This window comes from Palaemon carinicauda, chromosome 36 (assembly GCF_036898095.1).
Source record: "Palaemon carinicauda isolate YSFRI2023 chromosome 36, ASM3689809v2, whole genome shotgun sequence".
In the NCBI taxonomy this organism is placed as follows: Eukaryota; Metazoa; Arthropoda; class Malacostraca; order Decapoda; family Palaemonidae; genus Palaemon; species Palaemon carinicauda.
In genome coordinates, this window is record NC_090760.1 from 22032584 (window position 1) to 22058771 (window position 26188).

General features: G+C 45.0%; 1 protein-coding gene across 1 annotated transcript in view; it reads left to right on the forward strand.

The window, feature by feature from the left end:
* LOC137628804 (CDK5 regulatory subunit-associated protein 3) overlaps positions 1–26188 on the forward strand; it is a 178340-nt gene that overhangs the window by 138245 nt on the left and 13907 nt on the right. The window contains exons 7-10 of the mRNA XM_068360028.1: positions 4257–4369; positions 14447–14578; positions 15114–15245; positions 15358–15563. Of these exons, the coding sequence (XP_068216129.1) occupies positions 4257–4369; positions 14447–14578; positions 15114–15245; positions 15358–15563 (583 nt within the window). The remainder of the gene's footprint in view (positions 1–4256; positions 4370–14446; positions 14579–15113; positions 15246–15357; positions 15564–26188) is intronic.

Below are 26188 nucleotides of genomic sequence, written 5' to 3' on the forward strand. Positions count from 1 at the left end.
ATTCTAGATGAATTCCAATAGTATGGTAGAAGTAAGGGAAAGAAAAAGTAATACCAATAGAACACTTTTTCCCCAAAATCGATCGATCAGACAACCTAAGGCGGCAATACCAGATACATGCCAACCTAAGGTGGCAAACATCTCTACTTAAAGCGGCAGCTGCGTATTGCCAACATGGACCCATGGCCTAATCTTTCCCTATCCGGCAGGTACACCGACTTATCGCGGTACAGAAGCGGTGCTAAGTTGGCAAACGACGGACAATCCCAAAGGGAAATAGTCAATGGGTAAAAGGAATGAGGTAGGCCAGATAAACTGTCAGCTGTTAGAGCTAACTGCCTCTTACCTAGTTATTAACATCAAGAATTATAAAAGGAAGGGGGGAAGCCTTCCCATAAGCTTAATGAGAGCCATATGAAATGGCCATGGTACAAAGAATTCAAGAAATCAATGAAAATCCTGAAAACTATGTGGTATCCAATCGATCAATTTAGAGGATAATGTTCCTCAGATATGATTGGAAGAGATATTATATAATGACAACTAGAATAGGGTAGGGAAGGCAGTCTCTTTGTGTAAGAGATTAGGTTATGAATAGCCTAATATCTGAATCAACTTGGCATAAAAGGTTTGGGTGAACCTAACCCTACGCCAAGCGACAAAAAGGAATAGATCTAGGTTAGGGTGGAAAGCGGCCGAGAAAACCCCTTTGGATTAATTATGCCAGGAACCCTTGAAGCCAGACCTGGAAATAAGGGGGAGAATACACACCCGACAAGAGTAAGGAAGCAGCTAAGGTGGCATAGGGAATGATCCTTCATAATAAAAAGGGGGTACTCCCTAGCCTACCCATATTTTAGGCTAACGGCAATAACAACTTAAGAAATAGATATGTTTGAGGCTTGAGTTGAGGATGGCAGGTTCATCTTTGCCAAGATTCTTGGACATGATGTGTCTTACTATGCGAGCGGCAGTTTTAGATTTATTTCAGAAGCAGGTCTTCTGAAAATTTTCAACTTTGATAGTGACGTCGTAACTTTTATGGTTTTAATTGAATATTTTTTATATATAATAAATGATATCGGTGTCAATGACCTCAGATGTCAGGATGCCAGAAAATTTTAAATCAATCAATCAATCAAAAAGAGAGATGGATCTGTTATAACAACAGAAGATGAAGAAGGCAACCTTAGATGTAACACTTTAGTGAGGTCAATAGGAGATATGAAGGGAATTATTTGATTGATGTACTTGAAGCTGAGGAAGACCTTGATGTGTCCATGAATGAATTCAGTGTGTTTGAAGTCGAAGCTATCATAAAGAAAACTCCAGAGATGGAAAGCCCCTGGATACTGTACAATGGTATAAGTACTGAGGTAATATTGTCCAAAAATGAAGTGACTCCCTGAATACTTGCAAGATTATTTTGTAGAATGTGGTGTGAGGAGGCAAAACCTGATGAATGGGAGCTAAGAGTGTTGCCGAAATGGCAAAAGGAGGAGATCTGACTGATTGCAATGATAACAGAGGTATCATAATTACATAAAAAAATATGAAAATATATAGTATGTTCATTCTAAAGAGACTAGACAGAAAGATTAATGAAAAGCTAAGAGATGATCAAGCAGGAGTTTGAAAAGATAGAAGTTGTACCGACCAAATTTACATTTCAAGACATGTTGTACAGCAATGGGTAGAATATAGAAATCCACTTTTGATGGCATTTGTGGACTATGAAAAAATCTTTGATAGTGTGCATTGGCTAATTTTGTGGAAATTCCTGAGTTATCATAGAGTTCCTCTTAAATATGTAAATTTGATTCTGTTCATGAGCATAGCAAGAGAGGAAGTGAGGAGAGCACTAGATTAAACGTGAGTAGGAGAAGCACCAGGTATGGATGGTGTGAGAACTGAGATGTTGAAGGATGGGGGTGTGACTGCACTTGAATGGTTGGTGAGATTATTTAATATGTGTTTTATGTTGTCAATGGTATCAGTATACTGGGTGTATGTGTGTGTATTGTACCACTATATGAGGGTAAGGGAGATGTGCATGAGTGTTGCAATTCATGGGGTATTAGTTAGTTGGAAAAGTGTATGGTAGAGTATTAATTAATAGGATTAAGGAAAAAACAGAGAATGGAATCTTAGAAGTACAGGGTGGCTTTAGAAGAGGTAGGGGATGTATGAATCAGATGTGAATGCTCGAGTTCTTGGTCGAGGATTGAAATTAATAGACGAGAGTGATCATGAATAGGAGGTAAGTCAATTGTTGTTTGCGGATGATACTGCACTGGTTGCAGACTTGGAAGAGAAGCTTGGTCGATTAGTGACAGAGTTTGGAAGGGTATGTGAGAGAAGGAAGTTGAGAGTTAATGTGGGTAAGAGTAAAGTTACGAGATGCATGAGAAGGGAGGGTGGTGTGAGGTTGAATATCGTGTTGGATGGGGAGTTACTTAAGGAAGAAGATCAGTTTAAGTACTTGAGGCCTGTTGTTGCAGCAAATGATGGAGTGGAAGCAGATGTACGTCAGAGAGTAAGTGAAGGATGCAAAGTGTTGGGGGCAGTGAAGGGAGTGGTAAAGAATAGAGGCTTAGACATGAATGTAGAGAGAGTTCTGTATGAGAAAGTGATTATATCATTTCTGATGTATGGGTTGGAGTTGTGGGGAAAGAAAGTGACAGAGAGACAGAAATTGAATGTTTTTGAAATGAAGTGTCTTGACGAGTATGGCTGGTGTATCTCGTTTAGATAGGGTTAGGAACAAAGTAGTGAGGGTGAGAACAGGTGTAAGAAATTATTTAGCAGCTCGAGTGGATATGAATGTGTTGAGGTGGTTTGGCCATGTTGAGAGAATGGAAAATGACTGTCTTCTAAAGAAGGTGATTAATGCAAGATTTGTTAGGAGAAGTACAAGAGGAAGGCCAAGGTTTGGGTGGATGGATGGAGTGAAGAAAGCCCTGGGCAATAAAAGGATAGATGTGAGAGAGGCAAGAGAGCATGTTAGAAATAGGAATAAATGGCGAGCGATTGTGATGCAGTTCCGGTAGGCCCTGCTGCTTCCTCTGGTCGCCTTGGTGACTGCAGAGCTAGCAGCAGTAGGGGATTCAGCGTTTGAAGCTTCATCTGTGGTGGATAATGGGGGAGGGTGGGGTGTGGTACCGTTGCAGTACCAGCCGAACTCGGCTGAATCCCTCGTCAAGCTGGGAGGAGCGGAAAGAGGAAAGGTTCCCTTTTGCTCATTTGTGTGATGTTGGCGACCCCCCAGAATTGGGAAAAGTGCCTTGGTAAACAGAATAGTCTTAGGTACCAACTTTTATTGCATCTATTGGCTTGGTTGCTAGTGCCTTTGCATTTAATTTTCATTTAGTATATATCTAGACAATGATAATGATGATAATTTCATTTCGAACTATTGGTAGCATACCTTAATGATTACGCTATCTACAGTATTGGGAAAGTGCCATCAGTGTACATAATGCGATGCACTTTAGGCATTACTAAGGAGTTTTTTCAATATCTCTTTGGCCCTTAGCTTCAATTACTTATTAGCATTTTACTGCTCTGCCATTGTTGCATATTTTCTTCCAACATTCAGTCTAGCTCCTTTTGAATTTTACTCTATTGAACAATTGCTGGGTTTTCTCCTGTTGCATTTTGGTCTGTGGCCTCCCCAGTTCTTGTGCTGGGCCATATGGCCCCAATTCCATAATTAAATCCCCTTATGATTGTAAGGTAAGGTGATTGTAGAACTTTTTTTTTTTTTAGGAATACAATAAAACATTGGTGTAGAGCACAAAAGTTGAGGCATTGTACCTCAATTTATTGTACAAAATCCTTAAAATCTGGCTAAACTGAATTTGAAATATGGAACACCTAACTGTATTGCAAGAAATAATAGGCAATATTGTATACAGCTTTTTACCAGTAAGCATTCCAATCAGGACTGTTAGGAAGTATGTAGAGTACTGTACAAAATTTTTCTTTTTTTAAACTGATCTATTAAGAAAAATTTGAATTCTTGAGAAAGTATCACTTGTAATGTTAAACTCTCTTTCTCACAGCAGAATGTTTTCTTTAATTTTTAAGTCAACAACTTTTGATTCAGAGAGTTTTATTATCCAGAGACGCATGTACCCTGACAAATCATTGTTTCGGTGGTTATCCGAGTGAAGGGACAGGTTGGCCAAAGTTGTTGGCCAAAGCTGGCTTTAACTGAATTGAAATTTCAGGTATCATTGTTTGATTTTTCACAGAACATGGTAATGTAACAACTTATGAGTGGAAGTATGGCGAACCACCTTGTCAGATTGAAGAACCAAAACTTGATATTGTATTGGATGATCCTTTAGAAACAACAACAGAAGAGGTAAGCATTTTTGGTTGAATAGGACTGTTACTTTATATGCAAATTTATATATTTACAGTAATTGCATTGAGAGTTGATGCCTTATTTTTAGATCAGTAATTAATTTGTTGAAGCTTTTAAATTATAAATTCGTATTTATTTATTAATCTATTATTTCCTTATGAAGTGCCTTCAGAGAAAAAACATAAAAATAACTTATATAAATATTTTCATATTGTACAATGATTGGTTAACAGTAATTCAAATTTTATGGATATACAGAAGCTCCGTAACAGCATGTTGACTCTTGATTTATAGTGAGCATTAAGTTTTATTTTGTTATTGTTAAAATTTACTGAAAATAACCAACTTACCAAATATATGTGGCTCCATCTGCCTACCAGCATTAATTATTATCATTATTACAAGCTATGCTATAACCCTAGTTGGAAAAGCAAGATGCTATAAACCAAAGGGCTCTAATAAGGAAAAGTATCCCAGTGAGAAAAGGGAAAAAGGAAATGAATAAAGTTCAAGACAATAATGAGCAATCAAAATAAAATATTTCTAGAACAGTAACAACATTAAATAAGATCCTTCAGATGTAAACTATAAAAACTTCAAAAAAAAAAAAAAAGGAGGAAGAGAAATGAGATAGAACAGCATACCCAAGTGTACCCTGAAGCAAGAAAACTAAATGGATTTTGAGCAAAGTGAAAAATCTATTTTTGGGTGAGATAGCCATGTCGTCCTGATGGAAGGTTCCTTTAGGTAGCCTTTCTAAAGGATATTTGCTTTAGTGATACTCCCAGAGAATTAACCTTAGGGCTCCAGAATTCTAACTCCTGGCTTGAGTATTTTTAATATATCTTTGAGTATATCGCATAAAATCAGGGGGACCCCCTCCCCTTACTCTTACGGCCCATCATTCCTAGTTGCATTTAAGCAGCAATAGCCGCAGATAGAGTAGTTTCGGGTGGGGTCATTTTAAGAAAGAAGGGTGGGTCCATCAGGATGACATGGCTATCTCACCCAAAAATAGATTTTTCACTTTGCTCAAAATCCGTTTTTTGGGCTCGGCCATGTCGTCCTGATGGAAGCTTACCAGAGAATTAAGTTGAAAGTACTATATGTATGGGTTTGTATAAGTGCCTTTACTTTGAATGAGTTCCTTATATGGTCTCCTAGACCTTTATATAGGACATTACCGTTGTCTGTCTTATCCACTAAGCTTGGAACTAGCTTAGGTTTTCCTGCCCCCTGCAGGGAAAGTGTCGACTTCAACTATAAGGATTCAAAGTTTGTATCTCCATAGGGACGGAAGGTATTACTTAGAGATTACCCTTCTCATACCTTGGAATTCTGTACTTTGATATTAAGTTGGGTCCTTCTAGGGTTTAATTAAAACTCTAGTATGCTTTATTCATCTGTAACTGAGATAGCAGCAATAAGACACAAATACGTTTAGTATTTTACCTTGCAACTAGATTATCAAATATAGTTACAATCGGATATGAATCTGATCCGGCATTGAAAACACATCAGGGTCCATATTTTCTCTTGTCGAAAAAATAGGTAATTTCATTGAAATGATGCCACTCAATGGAGATGTGAAACCAAATCGGACTGATTTGTACAGATTTTGGAAATGCATGAACACCGTGACACAACGTTCACTCGGCACTGGTGTTATCGGTCAGATATGCACCTATATGGAACAGTGTCTTAATCATCATTATGATTTGCACTCGAGGGTAAAGTACCCATGCACCTGATGCACTGGAAAGTCCCAAAGCAGTTCACTGTTCATCGCAGCGCTAGACGACGGGTTTTATAACACTACCCGCCGCCACCACAACATGTTTTATTTCATGTACTTGCTTCGTATAGTGTATAAAAGATCTGATTGATCTCCACCCAGTGTATGAGCGGAGTCTACCAAAGCCCCCGTATTGGAAGAAGTTCCGTGAAGAAGCAATTTTCTTTGGATCGGGACCTGCGGGTGAGCTGTCAGGTTCCGCTCTGCGAATAAGTAGATGAGCTTTGCTCTCAGTTGTCTTAGGAATAGATTTTGATCCTGAGGTTTCGCCTCGGAAGAGCTGTCCTTCCTTGAAGTCTGAAGTTCTATGAAGATAGACCTTAAGACACTCTACTGGGCCTAGAGAGACATTTTCCTTCAGTGGGCAGATTCTCCAAGGACCCTACCTCTTGGTGGGTAGCTCGTTCTTGGCAAGAAAGGCAGGATCAGGAAAGGGGTGTAGTTCTCCTGTGTCTAGGAACTGCATATGGCCTACATCCCTGATAAGGCCACTATTTCACTAACTCTATCCCCTGAGGCTATTGCGAACAGAAAAATTACTTTCTGTGTTAGTTCCTTTAAAGTACAATCCTCATTGTTTAGGTTCGAAGCATAGTGCAAGACTTTGACCAATGACCATGTAATGGGCTTTGGAGGGGTTGCTGGCTTGGGTCTAGTGCATGCTTTTGGCACCTAATAGAAGGTTTCGCTTGTGAGGTCCACCTCAAAGGCATATAGAAGAGGTCTAGTCAGGGCCGACTTACACGCAGTTATCGTAGTGGAAGTCAGGCCTTGTTCAAGTAGGTAAATGAAGAAAGAGAGACAGAAATCTGTTGGAATTTTTTGATGGTCTCCTTGTTTTCACAAAGGATATTCATTTCTTCCAAGACGTTTCACATTGTCTCCTGGTTGAACTCTGCTAGGGCGAAAAATCATGAGATGTAGGTTGTTGGTTCTCGAGGATGAAACGTAAACAGTTGACTTCTGCACCAGTTGTGATAAAACTGGGTTTGGTAGAGGAAACACCCTCAGTTTCAATTCTAGAACTAGAGGGAACCAATTGTTTTTGGCCATTTGGGGGCCACTACTCCAGCTGTTCCTCTGAAGGATCTTAGCTTGTATCGTGGACTTTTAGCAGGAGATTGGTTGGTGGAAACAGGTAAATCCGATTCCATCTGTTCCAGTCGAGATACATGGCGTCTATCGCTTCTGCTTGAGGTTCTCTGGAGGGGCTACATAACGAGGTAGTTTCATGTTGTCGCTCGTTGCGAAGAGGTCGATCTGCAGTTCCTGGACTTTTATTGAAATAAATGAGAATGAGTCTGCGTCTAGGGACCATTCTGTCTCTATCGTCTTTCACCTGGATAGAACATCCGCCGTCACATCACGGAACCCTTGAAGGTGAACTGCTTGATAAATGCCATCTTCTCTTCCTTGCCTGGCGGAAGATGGCTAACATCACGTGATTGATGTGAGGTGATCTCGAGCCTTGTCGATTTAAACATTTTACTATTACCTCGTTGTCCAGGACCAGTCTGATGTGGACTGTGGAATGCTCTGCGAGGGGATAGTCTCTTAAACGTCAGGAAGACTGCCATAGCCTCAAAGATGTTGATGTGAACATTTTTGAACTGGTGTGACCAATTCCTTGCACTTTCATTTCTTGCGAATGGCCTCCTCATTCTTCCAGGGAGGCGTCCGTGTGTATCACCACTGATGTTTGCAGTGGTTGCAAGAGAATTTTCTGTGCTGGCCTCTTATTTGTTGACCACGGCCTTAATAGCATGCACAATCGGGTTGGGGTCAACCTTTGTTGATCTCTTCGAGCGTTTGATGTGGATCTTCTCCAGATTCGTGACGCATCCTTTAGCTGTGCCTTTAGCACCGGGTCTGTCACTACTGCGAACTGGAGAGAGTCCAATACTCTTTCCTATTGGTGTCTTGAAATCCTCTTGTGTTGGATTAGTCTCTTGACAGATGCCACTATTTCTCTCCTCTTCTTTAGTGGAATGGAGAGGTGGTGTGACTGCAAGTTCCCATGGATTCCTAACCATTGAAACTTTTGTGCTGGAGAAAGGCGAGACTTCTAGCGATCGATCTTGAAGCCCAGGTGTTCCAGGAACTGGATCACCTTTCCGGCCGCTTGCAGACATGTAGTCTTGGGTGCTGCCCGCACCAGCCAATCATCCAGGTATGCTACTACTTGTACTCCTTCGGAGCGTAGTTGTTGGACGATTGTGTCCGTTAGCTTTGTGAATACCCTTGGGGCTATGTTTAGTCCAAAGGTCATGGCTGTGAAGACATATTTTGTCTTCTGTAGCCTGAATCCTAGGTAGGAGGAGAGGGGGTGACTGACTGGTAGGTGCCAGTAAGTATCTGCCAGGTCTATTGAGACTATGTACGCCCCTTTTTTGGTAGAAGGGTCCTTATGTGCTGCAATGTAAGCATCCGGAACTTGTTGTTCTCGATGAACTTGTTGAATGGAGACAAGTCTAGAATGACTCTGGGTTTGTCTGAGTCTTTCTTTGGAACACTAAACAGCCTTCCCTGGAATTTGATGGACTTTGCTTTTCTTATTACCTTCTTGTTCAAGAGTTCTGAGGTATATTCTTCCAACAAGGGGGTGGAGTGTTGGAAGAATTCTGGAAAAGAGGGGTGGATTTTTGTTCTATTTTCAACCAAGTCCATTCATAATTTGGCTGTGGACCCAGGGATCAAAGGTCAACGATCCCAAAGCTGGAAAAGTCTGCCTCCTACCTGGAACCTCTCATTGTTTAGAGGTTCCTGAGGACTTGTTTCCGTGACCGCGTCCTCCTCCACACTTGGGGGGGTTTCCAGAGGATCCTCTTTTTGGACCCTTACCTTTGTAGGGCCGAAAGGTGGTCGAGTGCCTTTCAAAGCCTGGATTAAACACAGGTGACTGGGCTACCAGCTGTTGAGGGACCATCTTGAAGGTTGTTTGCGGCTGGGCTACCATTTGAGGCACCGTGGTCATGGTCACGGTGGGAAGTTGTGCAGGTCTAATGAAGATTTCCTCTTTGAGAACATGCCCCACTTTTGGAGAAGGTTCCTTTTCTCCGTGGTGGCTTTGGCAATGACTTCTTGGACCACTTCCTGTGGGAAAGGGTCTTCACCCCAAATACATGATGAAATCAGTTTTCTGGGTTCGTCTTTCACCGTTGCTTCGGCAAACACATGCTCTCTACAAGTCCTTTTTAACCCGACAAAAATATACAAATCCATCACAAGAGTGGGGCATTATTTAAACCCTGCACACATTTCCAAGCAGTTCTGATGAGACAGGGAGGCGGCAAGTCTTTCTTTCGTCCCCTGTTCCTTTCTCAAAGGATGGTCTGACAACTTTGGAAGGTTCTCATTAAACTGCTGGCCTGCTATCTCCGGATCCAACTTCGAGACGGAGAAGATTAGATGTACCTCTTTCCACTTCTCCTCGCAGGTGGGCGTAGCTAGAAATAATGGTTTGCATTCCTCTAGAATTGGGCAGGGTTTTCCCTCTTCGACTGCACTCATGACACAGTCTAGGGCTTTCCCCAAAAGGGGGAAGGCTCTGGAGGAAGGAGCAATGAAGGTTGGGTGCTTCTTGCTCAATGCTGAGACTTTGGAGTTGGTATATCCGGCCCCTTTCAGGGTCTTGGTAAGGATGGCTTGTGCCTTATCATGTTCGAAGGCAATGACTTCCTTCGGTATAGTCTCCTTGCAGGATGTAGGTTCATCTTGCAGTCTCATGTAGCAATCTGGGTACGCTGAAAGCTGGGCCAGAATTGAATATCTTCAAGGGGTTTGGCCCCCAACTTCTCGGAGATATAAAGCTTCCCATTCATCATGGGCATGTGTTCCGTATACCTCCAGGGGTTGGTTTCGGAGCAGTGAGGGAGGTCAGATATTCTAAGGGGCTTAGCAGAGCCCCTGGAAGTGCCAGGGTGTTTCCCTTTCTGTACCCCTCTCTTCATCTCTTTGAGATCTTGCTTATTCTCCTCTTGTTCCTTCCGGAACAGTGTCACCATCAGCTGGATCGACTCTAGGGGCTCTCCACTCCTGCCGACCTGTATAGCCAGTTGGGGAGTTGGGGCTGAAGAGGTTGACGGCATAGTTTGATATGCCGACACAGTTAGCTGAGGGTCCTCAGTTACCCTTGAAACGGATCCTTCTTCCTCCGTAGGTGGTTGAACCACTTCTTCTTCAGGGCCTTCTTGCAGTAGGTCCTGTTCGGTGTCAGTGGACACCTCCGACATCCGTTCTTGGTGGATGTCCAAGCCTTGCTGTGCCTTGTTGATATCCGCGCCCACTGTCCGTTGGATAAAGGGAGGTTGGACCTGTACCTGAGGCACAACCGTACTGGATTGAGCCTTAGGGAACAGTAGGCACTTCAGAGATTCGTTAGGTAGGTAAGGTCCCGGAGAGTTCTGGAAGCCTCATACTCACCTTCGAAGGGTTCCCTTGTTGTATCCATTGACTCCGTGGTGTCAGGGATATCTTCTCCAAAGCTGTCAGTCAGCAAGGTCGAGCAGTTGAAGCAACCCTTCGGGTCCCAGTACCTCAGGGATCCAGATACGATGCAGCAGGGGGCATGAGACCTGTACATCGTATGCCCACAACTGTATACTTCACCATTGGCTCCTCCTGTAAGGGAGAAAAAGGGTGAAATTGAGTACTCAGTTGTTTATGTCATTGATATAATGCATACTCAAAAATAGTAATACTTACTATTATATTTAATAGCTTAGGATAGTAAGCTAGAAAGGAAATAGGAAAGACACATATCTGTGTTTCCTCTCACAGGCAATTGCTGAGACCTCCATCAATATTAATATTTAAATTCCTTATAAGGGAAAATACAGAGTGGAATAACTCTCGTACGTAGAGCTGCAGCTAGTGAATATTCATACGAACTCCTCCACCTGTAAAATATTAATACTGAACGGTGTTTCATGAGTGTCCCGATAATCAAAGGATTCATCAGGGTGTTGAGGGAATACTTCAACCTCAGCATGTTATGCGGTCCCAACAATAGACTGCGAAAGGATACACAGAGTATGTTAGAAATACTTGTACTACTGTATTGTTGTATACTGTAGTTTTACCAACTCCTGTATTGTTATATACTGTAGTTTTCCAACTACTGTATCGTTATATACTGTAGTTTTACTGGCTACTGTATTGTTGTATACTGTAGTTTTACCGGTACACTACCGGGGTTAGGCTAGTGACGCCAGATGGAGAGAGAGAGAAAGAATGGAAAGGAGGGTTTCCTATTATTATGGTATAGCACAACAAATAGAAGGGTAGGAGGGCTACTGCCGTCTACTGTCTCCTTGCCAGAATGAGAGTTCTAATGGAAGGGGAGGAATGCATCCGATTCTAGCTTCCATCCAGCCACAACTTTTGCCGCCGGCTGTACTGCCGGTTGTAAGGTGTGTGGATGGCAGTCCAAGAGAGAACTGAAGAATTCTCAACAGTATAATGGGTTTCCCACCGGCACCCGTCAGGGCCGGCTCAGTCTTTCTCCCGGGGGCATTCGCTTCCAGTGAAGGAAGGACATAAGGGGGAGTTAGCCGAGGCGGCAACCTAACCGCCGCTGGTAGGGTCCCGGTCGGCAAATTAGTCAACCCAGCAAGCCGGGAATACCGGCCAAAAGAATGTTGTGACGGCTAGGCCAACACTAAAGGACAGAGGGGGGGGGGGGGTCTTGTAGTTTGCAGGGGAGAAAGGCGCCGGCAGGCATGCCGTCTACTTTCGGCTGTAAACCAAGGAAGCATGGCTTCCTGTGCTGACGCCGTCATGGTCGGTAGAGGAATAAGAATTCCCCTGTCGGCGACATTGTCGGCTATAAGACATGTCTTATAATCTACAAGGGAGAAAGGCGGCGGCAGGTATGCCGCCTACTTTCGGTTGTAAACTAAGGAAGCATAGCTTCCCTTGCCAACAACGTTGTGGGCGGCAGAGGAATCACGATTCCCTTGTCGGCGGCATTGTCGGCTGCAAGACAATACACCCTGAGTTACCATCATACTTTGAAGCCGGGATACTCGACTGCAAAGAAGATCGACGGTAAAACTATCTAAGTCAAGCTGGAGTTAACTACTCGGTGGCGATGACGAAAGATAGGGTTGCTGCTTGGGATGGTGCCGCTCAGGGGGGAGGAAGGGTTTATCCACCTTTCTCTAAAAGAGAACCGTATCGAATTATACCAATAAATTCTAGGAGATATACATCCCCAACCGAATTAATAGGAAACGATGCAAGAGGTTAAACAAAGGGATTTACGTTACCAACGTATACCGAACGGGTCGGCATACGAAAGTAACGTTACATATCGGAAGAGGAAATATATGTATTCAATCTTCACTAGTATAATTTGCCTGACTAGCTAAAAGTTTCTTTATAGCTAAATACCGGGAGCGTCGCACTACTAACTAAATAATTTGCATTTATGGTGTGCGACAGCGGTCTCAAAATGGCCACCTCCGGAGTTGGCTGCGCTCCACTTAACACACTTAAATTATACAAATTCAACTGTGAGAAGGGAGCTAAAAATTATAACCAGGAAACATCAAATACTCAACTTTCCAGAGGATGAAGATGCTGGAGATAGCATGATAATAATCCAATAAACCGTAACAACACCGAGAGAAACGTGGGAGCGCACTTAGCTTAAATGCTGCAGTTGTAAGGAATGATGGGCCGTAGGAGTACGGGGAGGGCGCCACCGGGTACCTTGATAACGGCTTACGTTTCATTCGCCACTCTTCCCCCTCAAAGAGTTAAATCTATTCGGGGTGAAGATTGCTATGTGTCGTATCAAAAAATACGTCCCCTGATTTTATGCGATATCCTTAAAGATATATTAAGGATACTCGCACCAGGAGTTAGAATTCTGGAGACCTATGGTTAATTCTCTGGGAGTATCACTGTAGCAAATATCCCTTAGAAAGCTACCTGAAGGAACCTTCCATCAGGACGACATGGCCGAGCCCAAAAAATCTAATCCAAGACAGTGGAAGGCCATGGTACAGAGGCCATGGCACTACCCAAGACTGGAGAACAATGGTTTGATTTTGGAGTGTCCTTCTCCTAGAAGAGCTGCTTACCATAGCTAAAGAGTCTCTTCTACCCTTACCAAGAGGAAAGTAGCCACTGAACCATTACATTGCAGTAGTTAACCCCTTGAGCTAAGAAGAATTGTTAGGTAATCTCAGTGTTGCCATGTTTCAAAATCTTGTACTTCTGGCAGAAATGGAAGGCATTGGTAGAGGGTAGGTGAACGAAATCTACGTCCTACGAGAACAGCAGCTATAGTTTCCAAAGACGTATAGAAGATATAATGCATGTGTTTGTTTACTTGCAGTTCGTATTTACATTGTGTTTTTACAACGTCCTCGGGAACTTTTTATCAAGCCCAAGGTTACCTCAGATCATAGAAAGAACAAAAAGTAAGCAGAGAACAAGAAAAAAGAACCAAGAAGAGAGGGAAATATGAGTAAGATTACAAAGCTGAAACATACTAACTAAAACACTGGCAACAATGAGAGATCGCTGGCAACTCATGACATCCTTACGCCAAGTGTAATAGTAAACTTAGGGTTTAAATACCTCATTTAGGGTGCGTTTATGTAGGAATAAACAATGAAAGTTATCATAATAATGTTACCTTGATTTCTTTAAGAAAAGAAGCGAAAATTTGTTGCAAATCTTTGGGAGCTCATAACTCAAAAACATGCTTATTCATACTTAGGTACATTTTTCTCACTTATTTATTGTTCAATTTTAGAGAGAAAGATATAATTGAAGGAATAGATATCCCACAATTTTGTTAGACAGAATTGTGATTTTATTTTTACTCTCTTTTTCACGATTATTTTGCGTCTAGACGAGGGAAAAAAAATAAAATTTCATAAAAAAAAAAAGAGGAAAGTCAAAATTCCGTCTTATAGAATTGTTCGGTTTATAAAGTAGTTTTTGTGGTATAAGATTCAATACAATTGGTGTTGTATTAGTGGGGAAAAATGTACCTAAATTTTTTTTTATCATGATTTTTGCTAATAAATCAAAGAGTTTTTAATCAAATGACTTGAAATTTTTATAAGATGAAGGTATTATATATGTCTAAAACATATATAGAAATGGTGTAATTTGACTCATTAAAATTAAAATGGCAGATATGGCAGACAGTCCCTTTAAGGAAAAGAACACACGGTGTATCATTATACTATTTTGAGATAGTTACCAAATTGTATAGTACAGTACTGTAGATAATTCCTTGTGTAATTTTTATTTTCCAGATTGATTTTGGAGACTTGCAAGGCTCTGAAGAAATAGATTTTGGTTCAGTTCCAGCAGGTGAAGATATAGATTGGGGAAATCTGGGAACAGCTGAGCCTGTAGAAATTGACTGGGGTATTGGAGAGGCAGAGGTAAAGTGTTTATGTTAAGAATAGGCTACCTATTCCATATTTCTTTAATTGATTTTGTTTGCCGTTGGCTGCTAGAACCACAAATTCAGATTGTGCAATTTTCTTCAACATCTGAAAAACTTTAAGAGCAGAAAAGTTAGCCTGAACTCTGTGAGTTTCAAATAGGATTGGGAAACTATGTAAAGTTATTCTGCTTATAAAAGAGGGATTTATACTTAAATTGGGTCATTTTCCATTGGAATTAGTAGCACACAGTATACTTATTTTCTGAAGCTATCAGTGGATCAATGAAAAATCTGTTTCACTTTTATTCATCATTAGAAAAGATATAAATAAAAAAAAGGAATTATAAATATTTTCTGGTCTTGAAAATAGCCTGGTAGGTTCAAGTATATATAAACTGGATTTTTTAGTCATTAAGGAGACTGGTTGTTCTTCACTTGCAAGTTCTATTTAGAGATCACTTATGGCTGAGTTGCCAATATACCAACTAGTTCAATTCATATTTAATTTTTCACACTTCTTAAACTTCCAGGTTGACATTGCAACAGATGAGATTGTCATTGAAGATTCAGGAGTAGAAGGAGGAATTGCCAGAGACACAGAAGCCATGACTCTTTTGCAAAACCCTAAAACTCGTCAACAGTTCATTGATGAGTTATATGAGGTTAACCTTTTTCTGTTTTGATATTTCCTTAATGAATAAATGGATTTTGCTATTTTATTTTTTCAATGGGGGACTTGTGTGATATAATATTTTTTTTAACTTTGTATTGCAGATTGAGGGATTTTTGAAGCAACGAAAATTAGAATTACAAACTGAAGGCTCAATTTTATCAATGAATCAGTTTGCTTCAGCACCTGCGAGTGTTCAAGATCAGACATCAGAAAAAATTGATGAATTGTTATCTGGTGTCCAATCAGTTATCAGTCTAATATCCACGACAAAGTTACAGCATCTGTTTCTGATCAGCTCTTCTCCAAGGTTTGTATTTGATTGCTGTACTTCCTATAAATATTCTTCCAGAAGATGAAGCTGGATTTATGTACGAAAAAAAAAAAAAAAAAACTTCAGTCACAGCCACGTTTATCATCTAACCTTTGATTGGAGCTTGAACCATGCACATAAAGCCTACACAGTCATACATTATACAATATCACAGAAGGCTCATAAGTACTGTAATACATCAACTTTTATGTATTCTGTATCATTACTTCTATGCCTCTCACATGACCCAGTGCTTCCTAGATATTATGACCTGTTCTAACACTTCAGCTATTCTACCGAATACATTTTAAGTCTCTGTCGCCATCCTCCCAAACCAATGTCATTTGAATTAATATTTCCACCGATGGACTCACTATTTCTCTTCCTCTATCCTCTCAAAGCAATGTTATTAGAATTAACCTTCCCACCACTTGACACTGTCACTCCTCCTATCATCCCAAGGCATTGTTAATCAAATTAATCTTAGTTGAAAATTCATATTGTTATCACCACCTTGAAATGAGTTTCTCTACATTATTATTATTACCATTATTATTATTATTATTATTATTATTATTATTATTATTATTAAGCCGTAACCCTAGTTGGAAAAGCAGGATGCTATAAGCCAAGGGGGGCCCAACAGGGAAAATAGCCTAGTGAGGAAAGGAAACAAAGAAAAATAAAATATGTTAAGAACAGTAATAACATTAAAATCACAAATTTTAAGTAATTTGTATTTTTCCTAACAGTTCTTACCTCGAACAACTTTCTTCGGAGTATCTGGGATCTCTTCCCAACCGACCAGAATTTTGTGTAATTTACCCTACCTCCGTTTTCTATGCGGGGAACCTCTGGCGGAGTGATACGCGCCATGAGGCGACCCGTGGTCAGAGAGCGTGCTCGCTCAGGTCTCGACCTTCAGTAAGTTTTAGATAGATAGGTTTCTAAGAAGTCCTGTAAGGCACTCGGGGCAGGATGGGCGGGCCATAACCCAAAAGTAGTTCGAGGTAAGTACTGTTAGGAAAAATACAAATTACTTAAAATTTGTGATTTGTTCCAACACGGAGTACTTATCTCAAACTACTTTCTTAGGAGACTTATACTTTAGGAGGTGGGAGTGGCCTTCCGGACCTAGAGACCGTCGATGGAGAGAAAAGAGGAACCTAGATAGGAGGCTAGGTTTTGCTGACCACAAATATAGGAAAACAAGAAATAGGGAAACTACGCAAAAGACTATCTTAGTGTCTAAGTAACTCGCCTCTGTAAAAATCCTTGGAGACGTATTCTTTCACTGACAGTGTATCCCATGGAAGGTGAAGGAATCAAGGGTCATGAAGGGGAAGGTGATCGGGGGGGAAAAAGGGTAAGGAAGGAACCTGTGCCTCTTGGACTTACCGCCCACGGCTTCCCTGGGGCTACACCTTAAATCTTCTGGAGCGCAGAAATGACAGGACCAAGAGAGAACCCATCCAAGGATTTTCTCGAACATTCCTTTAGGTAGTGAGTCGTAAAGGTGTATTGTCTTGACCATGCACCTGCCCTCAGGATCTGGCCCACTGCCATGTTCCTCTCGAAGGCCAATGAAGTACTCAGGCCTCTAATGTCATGGGGTCTAGGCTTTCCCAGAAGGGAGACCCCCGAACTGTCGTAGGCTCTCATGATTACCTGTCGCAGCCAGAAGGAGACCGTATTCTTGGATACCGGCTTCTTCACCAGTCCTGAGGAGACGAACAGACTCTTGCTCTCGGGGCGAAGTCTGGCCATCCTCTCTAGGTACTTCCGTACTGCCCTGACTGGGGCCCAGTAGCAAGTCCCTCGGGTTGTCCGTCCGCGGGATTGCTGGCACTGAGAACCCCTCAAACCTAAGGTCCCAAACAGCTGGGTTCTGAGTTTTGGCCACGAAGGTGGGTAAGAACCTGAAGGTAGCTTCTCGCCACCCCTTCGAGTGTGAGACCTCGTAAGAAAGCCCATGAATCTCGCTTACTCTTTTCGCCGAAGCAAGGGCTAACAGGAAGACCGTCTTGAGGGTGCATTCCTTGTCTAGGATATCCATAAGAGGCTCGAAGGGAGGCTCCGATAACATCTTCAGCACTCTACCCACATCCCACTGGGGCACTCTAGTGGCCTTGGAGGGACATGACTGTTCAAAGCTCTTGATAAGCATCGAGATATGCCTGGAAGCACCTAGGTCGATGCCCTTTAGGAGGAAGACTTGGCCCAACGCCGCTCGGACTCCTTTGATGGCTGGAATGGACGTGCCCACTTCGTCCCTAAGATAGACCAGGAAGTCTGCTATCTCGTGAACGGAGGCCCCCAATGGCCTGATGTTCTTGGGAGGAGCACCATTTTGTAAAAGTAGCCCACTTCGCTTGGTATACCGCGACCAACGAACGTCTTAGGTAACCTGACATCCTTGCTGCGGTCTTCGACGAATATCCTTCCTTCCTCAGGAGACGCTCGATAAAATCCACGCGTGAAGGTGGAGGGACGGAGGGTTTTCGTGAAACCTTTGGAAGTGAGGCTGCTGGAGAAGGTCTGGCCTGTCCGGAAGAGGCCAAGGCGGAAGGTGCGCCAGTTCCTTTAGGTCTGTGAACCATTCCCTCTCCGGCTACCAGGGCGCTACCAAAGTCATCCACAGGTTGTCCGCCCACCTCACCCTGTTGAGGACCTGCCTGAGCATTCCGAAGGAGGGGAAGGTGTATACGTCGAGATTGTCCCAGGGATGTTGAAAGACGTCCTCGAACGCTGCTGTTGGATCTGGCACAGGAGAACAAAACACGGTGAGCTGTGCGTTTAGTCTCGTGGCGAAGAGGTCTATTACCGGAGAGCCTCACTTGAGGATGATGGTCTTGGTCACTCCTGGGTGTAGGGACCATTCCGACCCTACAACTTGACCCATCCTGCTGAGGCCGTCGGCTAAGACGTTCCTCTTTCCCGGAATGAACCTGGCTGTGATCTTGATCTGCTCCTCCTCTGCCCATTCCAAGAATTTCGTTGTGAGACTGCACAGTTCCCTCGACTTCAGTCCTCCCTGCTTTTTCACGTAGGCCACCACCGTGGCGTTGTCGCACATCAGAGCCTCGGTGTTTCCCCGTAGTAGATGGACGAACTCTCGGCATTCCCTTTGCACGGACATCAGTTCTAACACTTTTATGTGCCGGCTCCTCTCCTCGGAGTCCCATTTTCCTTTTGCTGCCTTGTCGAGAAGATGGGCTCCCCAACCCTCCTTGGATGAGTCCGTGAATAGCAGCATCTCCAGAGGGTAGACTGCGAAGGGCATTCGCTTGAGGGTGTTTGCTCTGACGTGCCACCACTTCAGGACCTCCTTCGTCTCCGGGGACACTGGGACTATCTTGTGCGGGGAGTCCCCCTGGTTCCAGAGCTCCTTCAGGTTCCACCTGAGTTTGAGCCTCCCCTGGGGAACTAACTTTTCCAACGACACGAGATGGCTTATCAACCTTTGCCAGTCCTTGGCTCTCCTGGGCTGGCCCGACAGGAAGGGCCGGAGTATCTGCTCTAGGTTGTCCAGTCTCTCCACGGAGGGGAAGGCTCTCGCCAACCGGGAGTCTAGAACCATCCCTAGGTAGGTCATCCTGGTGGAGGGTATCAGCTGAGACTTATCCAGAAGTTTCGCACCTTGCTCCTTCAGTGCTCCCTCTGAGGCTGAAAGCAACAACCAGTCGTCTAGGTACCGAATCAGGTGGATGCCCTGTTCGTGTGCCCAGGCTGAAACTGTTGCGAAGACTCTCGTGAAGACCTGAGGAGCTGTCGACAGTCCGAAGCAGAGGGTTCTGAACTGTAACGTCTGGGTACCCCATTTTACTCTTAGGAACTTCCTGCTGGAGGGGTGGACAGGGATCTGGAAGTAGGCATCCTTGAGGTCTATGGACATCATGAAGTCCTCTTCCCTCAAGGCCGCTAAGACCGACTTCGGAGTGTCCATCTTGGAGTCGGTCTTCCACACGAACTTGTTGAGGGCTGAGAGGTCTATGACCGGTCTCCATCCCTCTGTCACTTTCTCCACCAGGAAGAGCCTGCTGTAAAACCCCGGTCCTGGATTCTTGACTGGTTGTACTGCCCCTTTCGCGAGCATGGCCGAAACTTCCTCCTGCAACGCTATCGTTTTCAAGGGGTCCTTGGGCGCCAACCACTCTGCCTGCTGGTCTGGGATCAGAGGGGGCGGCTCCGCTAGGAAGGGCAACCTGTATCCTTCCTTCAGCGCTGCTACGGTCCACGGATCCGCTCCGTGGTCTCGCCATGCTTGCCAAGAGTGTTTGAGGCATCCCCCTACCTTAGGCTTCGGCAGGAGTAGGGGGCCTCCCATCCTATCTCCTTCGAGAGGCGCGGCTGGAACGTCCTCTCCTGGAGTTAGAGTAGGATGGTCTGAAGCTCGCCTGAAGGGCCGAAGTACCCCTACGGGAGGGCTGCGAAGGCTGGTGCCACGATACCGACGGGGCGTCCCTTCTGGGCTGGATCGGCGAGGCGCGGGGAGGGTGAGAGACATCCGAAGAGGGTCTCCTATGGGCAGGCTGTCTTGCTGGAGGGGTTCTGGGTTCTCCTGCATCCTTCAGTTTCCTGACCCTCTCCATAGTCTCTTCCACTGCCTTCAGGGGGAACACCGACTCGCCCCACAGGGGTAAGTTCCTTAAGGCTCTCGCTTCTGTCTGGTAGTCTCCTGACCAACTTACTCAGGACCGTGTCCCTCTTCCGCAGGACCCAGTTGGCTGCCTGAGAGAGGGACTGGTACGATAGGAACTTGAGAGCCTTCCCTCCTGAGCTAATTAGTTCCCTCAGTAAGGTCAGGTTCTCGGGGACGGAGAGGTCGTGGGAGGCCTGAAAACCTACTAACGTGCAGGTCCACCAGTCTAACCATGATGAGACGTACACCAAATCCAGGGCCATGTCCTGCTTCATGGAGGTTTCTGTCGGAGAAAAACATACTGGAGCGGAGGAAGCCCTATCTTCAGCGGCTCCCTGGTTAAGGATGGCAATTGCTGGCTCAACCGTACAGGGACCTCCGCGGCGCCCCTCCGTGAGATAAAAACGCCTCTGTGTCTTAAGTCCCTGGAGGAATTTGGAGCCGCTCTGATTCGTGGGAGCTTCCGCCTGGCTGGCTATGAACCTATCTATGTGCTCCATACCCAGCCTAACGTCCCTCACCAGGGGGAGAGCCAGCGAAGGCCTCTGTTGCACAGGGTTATCCACCATCCTGCTAAGCCCGGAGAGCCAGGCTTCGTCCGTCGAGGGCTTCGGCTTATCCAGCCTATGATGGCACCTGATGAGGGCCAGGACCTTCCTATACATGGAGACCTCGTCCGTCGAACATTCTCCGCTATCCACGAGGCCCTCGGCTGAGTGGTCCTCTGCCTGAGTAGGAACGTCTAAGGCGGAGAGCTCCGCTTGAGGTGGAGGCATCCTTCTCTCGTGGAGAGCCCTTGGCGGCCCGACTCGCTGAGCGGGCAGCCCCACTGGGACGAGGGTATCCGTCATGGGCCTACCCCCTCCTGCGGGGATCCATGTGGTTGCAGGCTTCCCTGTGCTAGCTGGATGACTCGTACAGTCAGGGCGTTCCATTGAAGGGCCGGAGGCCGGGACAAGGCTGCCAGTCCGAAGGGGCGACTCTCTCCACTGTGCGGATGAAGTCGGAACCTTCGCCTGTCGACCGAGAACTGATGCGAGGACCTCCGTCGATGTTCGGGCCTGCTGGAGGGACTGTACCTCGACACGCACCCATTCTTCTTTTGACGAGTGACTCCTCCTGTGTTTCCTCCTGCGGGATCTGTCTCGTCTCCTCTTCGAGTCCCTCGGACCTACATCTTCCGAGGAGAAAGAGTACGACCCAAAAGAGGAGACCGAAGACTGGTAAGAACGTGCTGATCGGTCCGAGTCGTCCCGCGTTGCTGGTGGTTCTTCATGCCGGTCCGCTGATGAAGAAGGCTGGAGAAAGACGGGCGGGAGCATTGCTGAGGGCGCCAGGGGAGAGCGAGGCACTTTCTTACGGGTAAACTAGGTGTCGAACTCCTCCCCCAGTTTCATGGGCGACCTGAAGGGCGTCCTCGGCGGCGCCCATGCGAGGGGGTCCGAACTCGGTGAATCCTCCATCTCGGCATCTCCCCCGGCCGCTGATGTACCTGGAACGCAGATCCAAGAAGCGGGGGAAGAGGATGTGGCAGCCTTCCCCCACATAGGATCGTCGATAGAGACGGGACCTGCTGGCACCAGGCCCTCGTCTCCCGAACACACTCCCGTCCCTCCTTCAAGCCCCCCACTTGCCTGAACCGACACAACATCCCCACCAACAGACATCACGGACTCCTGGGGAAGAGCAATGGGCCGCTTCCCCACAACAGACTTACCTTGTCCCCTACTCTGGGTAGGGGAAGGCGGCAAAGAAGCTCTCTCCGAAGAGGCATCGGGCGAAGCAAGAGGCGAGGCAATGCTAGGCTTCTTCGGCGACCTCTTGATAGCCTTCTTCTTTTTGGTGCCGTAGCGAACCCACTGGACTTCATTCCAGGATTCACACTCCGGACACGTGGCTGCAGGGGAACACACACTGCCCCTACACGACGAACACAAGGAGTGGGGGTCGACTTCCGGCTTGGACAGAAAAGCCCCACAAGATTTACCAGTCATAGGCCTGGGGCAATGATGGGGATGCTCCATAAGGAACCAGTAAAACACCACAAGACACAGGAACACAGAGGGAAAGAGTAGGATAAGGTAGGTATGAACACAAGAGGACCACGTGGGACACAAAGGGTCGCACTGGGTAAAAAGAGCGCGGCGAGATGTTATCACGACGCGACCAGAAAACTTACTGGAGGTCGAGACCTGAACGAGCACGCTCTCTGACCCCGGGTCGCCTCATGGCGTGGATCACTCCGCCAGAGGTTTCCCCGCTTAGAAAACGGAGGTAGGGTAAACTACACAAAATTCTGGTCGGTTGGGAGGAGATCCCAGATACTCCTAAGAAAGTAGTTCGAGGTAAGTACTCCTTGTTGGAACAAATAAACATTTCCTATATAAACTATAAATACTTGAACAAAACAAGAGGAAGAGAAATTAGATAGGATAGTGTGTCCGAGTGTACCCTCAAGCAAGAGAACTCTAACCCAAGACAGTGGAAGACCTTGGTACAGACGCTATAGCACTACCCAATACTAGAGAACAATGGTTTGATTTTGGAGTGCCCTTATCATAGAAGAGCTGCTTACCATAGCTAAAGAATCTCTTCTACCCTTACCAAGAGTTAAGTAGCCACTGAACAATTAAAGTACAGTAGTTAACCCCTCAGGTGAAGAAGAATTGTTTGCTAATCCCAGTTTTGTCAGGTGTATGAGAACAGAGGAGAATCTGTAAAGAATATGCCAGACTATTCGGTGTATGTGTAGGCAAAGGGAAAGAACCATTACCAGAGAGAGAGATCCAATTTATTACCGTCTGGTCAGTCAAAGGACCCCATACCTTAGAATTAAATAAAAAACATTTGGCTGACAGGCCATACCAAAATATCCCCTATGCAGCATCATACTGCACTCATCAAACTGTTAAAAGCTACCTTTAACTCCTACACTACAATGATGTAGCTTGACATTAAAACATGCCTGGTACTTCACACGATGACGTCCCAAATGTGTCATTTACAAATATAAACCGTATGAAAGTTAGAATCACTTGTATATCCTACAAAAGAGTACAGCACATGGTCATATATTACACGAAGGAAATTTCAGTGAAAAAGCTCCTCTCCTCCCTGATATTAGCCTTTCCTCCTATCTTCAGCCAACCAACAAAGTCTTTAGGATTCTAAGCCTTTATTCCTGATTCTGTAAGAGCTATTTTAGTCTGTGTTTATGTTACCATGTAGAAGTACACCACTCTCCCTAGCCAATGACAACATTCCCTATCTGAGGCATTACTCAAACTCCCCCTGACACCTCCCTACTTATAGATGTAGGGATTCTCACATCTCGCCCCACCACCAACTGAAACACTTGCGATTCTAATCTTTATTCATGATTATGTAACGGCTATTTTAGTATATTTCTAAGTTGTATACATGTTCAAATCTCACAGTAAGTCTTCTATAAAGTAAGACAATGCTATGTCCTTCCTCAACCATCCCTGGTTCTCCCCTTGTGACTCCCCTGCACAGCGCTACCAAAACATCAGTCATAAGAGTTGTTGAAAGCTCTGTTTGGTCTAATTCTGTCACTCTTATATCTAAAATCACACCAAATTATCTCCATACCATAAGTAATTATCATAAAATGTCTCAATCATGTTTATGCATGATAGAAAACATACCTTTCTGTAGTAAGGGTAACTATAATACTGTATATTTCATATATGAACAGTATTGTACTTAAAGTATTGTATTATTTTCCATTTATTATTGCATTATGATCTAGTAACTACATGTACTTCATTTACAGGTATTAACAATTAGGTTAGGTATATTGAATGATTCAAAAGTATTTGACTGTATTTCACTGGTTATGGCTATATTATAAAATTTAATGTGGTGTTTTTGTAAGGATTGGAACAAATTATACAATTTACTTATAAAATGTGACTCATGATCAAAAAAATTCTCAACACAAGAATTTTATTTGCATCCGAGGATATTTCCTAAATGTAGTATCACTTATTACATTTTTAACCCTGATACCTGTAAACACAATGACACATGACATGATTTATTTTTTTCTTATTTTGTTTCTTATTTTTCCAACTACCATTTCTACAAAATAATATAATTGTTCTCCTACTAACACACCTTCCATTATATATATGGATATTCTTTCAGCGGCAGCTGGAGGTAGCCATTAAACTTTTAAGTGCGAGGTGGCAACCCTGCCTAACTGTTTAGCGGGTAGGGAGGGGGAGGCTGGGAGATACCCAGCCGCCTCTATATATACTCTCACAGCAGTAAGAAACGTCACTTTTTCTTTTGGCTCGGTAGTGATCGGACGTGTCCGCTCTCCTCCTGAATGTCATTGGACTCTTTAATTCATTTGCTTTCTCTTTTCAGGTGTGCGTGCCCTCTTACGATCACCTTCATTATACGAACATGTCCAGGGCGAGAGGGTGTCTTCATGTCGTCGTTGGAGACTGACCCGCATTCTCTGTGTCCTGTGTGTCCAGGGTATCGTTGCGAGCAGGGCTCTCCCTGTGCAGAGTGTAGGGAGTGGTCTGCCTCCCAATGGGAGAGGTTTGGAAGGCGCGGGAAGAAGGCGGCTAAGTGCAATTGTTATCGCTCAAGGGCAAGTGGGCCGCGTTCTTTTCTTCCGGCACCCTCAAATTGCTTTCTAAAGCTCCTTCTCACGCGCGCTCTCAAGGGACGCGCGAGCAGGAACACAGATCACTCATCTTCCGGGCAACCCCAGGGTACTGGGGAAGTTTTTGCTTCCCCTAAAGGAGCACCTTCTCCTCCAGCCATTGGCAAGCCTTTTTTCCTTGCAGATTTATTCCAGGTGTGGTCGTCCTTAGGGATTTCGGGACCCCCTTTGAAGGAGGAGCTGCAGCGCCTTCTTCAGCGTGGTGCCACGAGGGAACCTTCTCCGGAGCCGTCGACATCTTACACTCTGGATATGTGCAAGGTCAATCTGTCACATTTCCCTGGCCCTTCCACGCATGGACGAGGTGATCGTTCGCGTTCGCCTCGCCAACAACCCCCTGCTGACGACGAACCCTCTCCACAACTTGGGACCTCATCGTCCATTAATCTGCATCTTTCTGTTTATTCCTACAGGAACCGTCAGGTTGCAGATGAAGATCTTCCAGGAGTCAGCGCGCCTTCCATCAGCCGAGCTAATGGACGAGCATCACCATCACCATCACCTCGTCCTTCTGGGATTTCTTCCTGTGATCCATAATATTCGTTGGTCATCACGATCAGGGTGTTCTTCTCCTAGAAGACGCGCACGCCCTAGAGCTTCGTGCTCACAAGACCATAGGTCTCAACGCTCTCTTCGGAGGTGTTCCTCTTCACAAGGATGAGTATCGCGATTGCGATCTTCATGATCATGAGACAGGTCTAGACCCAGGTCCAGATACTCGCGATCTAGGTCGTACAGGTCTAGATCACGGGACCGGTACTTACGTTTGGGGGGACTACGCTCGCAATCACGAGTGTAGCGTTTGCACTCGCGATCACGAGGGCAGCGTTTGCGCTCGCGATCGCGAGGGCAGCGTTTGCCCTCGCGAGGGTGCCGTTCACGAGAGCGACATGCGCGTGCGCGAGGCCGAAGCTCGCATTCGCGATGTTCACACCCCTCTGGAACGAGATCTAGACGCTCGCGTTCATGAACATCATGATCACGAACCGCGCGTTCGCGATCAGGGTATAGGCGTTCCTCATCTAGAGGTAGAGGTAGGCGTACGCGCAGCCCATCAGCGCGTAGCCACTCAACCACCAAAAAACCTCGGACAGAACCTGACGATGAGCATGGCCATTCCTCACCCAGGCGTCCAACTAAACCCTCAGTGCCTTTCAAAGCCTGGGGAGTCTTAGCTAAGTGTTTGTCCGCGCGACGCTTGGAAACGTGTCCTGATGCAGCTCGTTCTCCTTCCAGAGTAGTCCCTCCACGAAGGCCTCCTCTATCAACTCTTTCGGT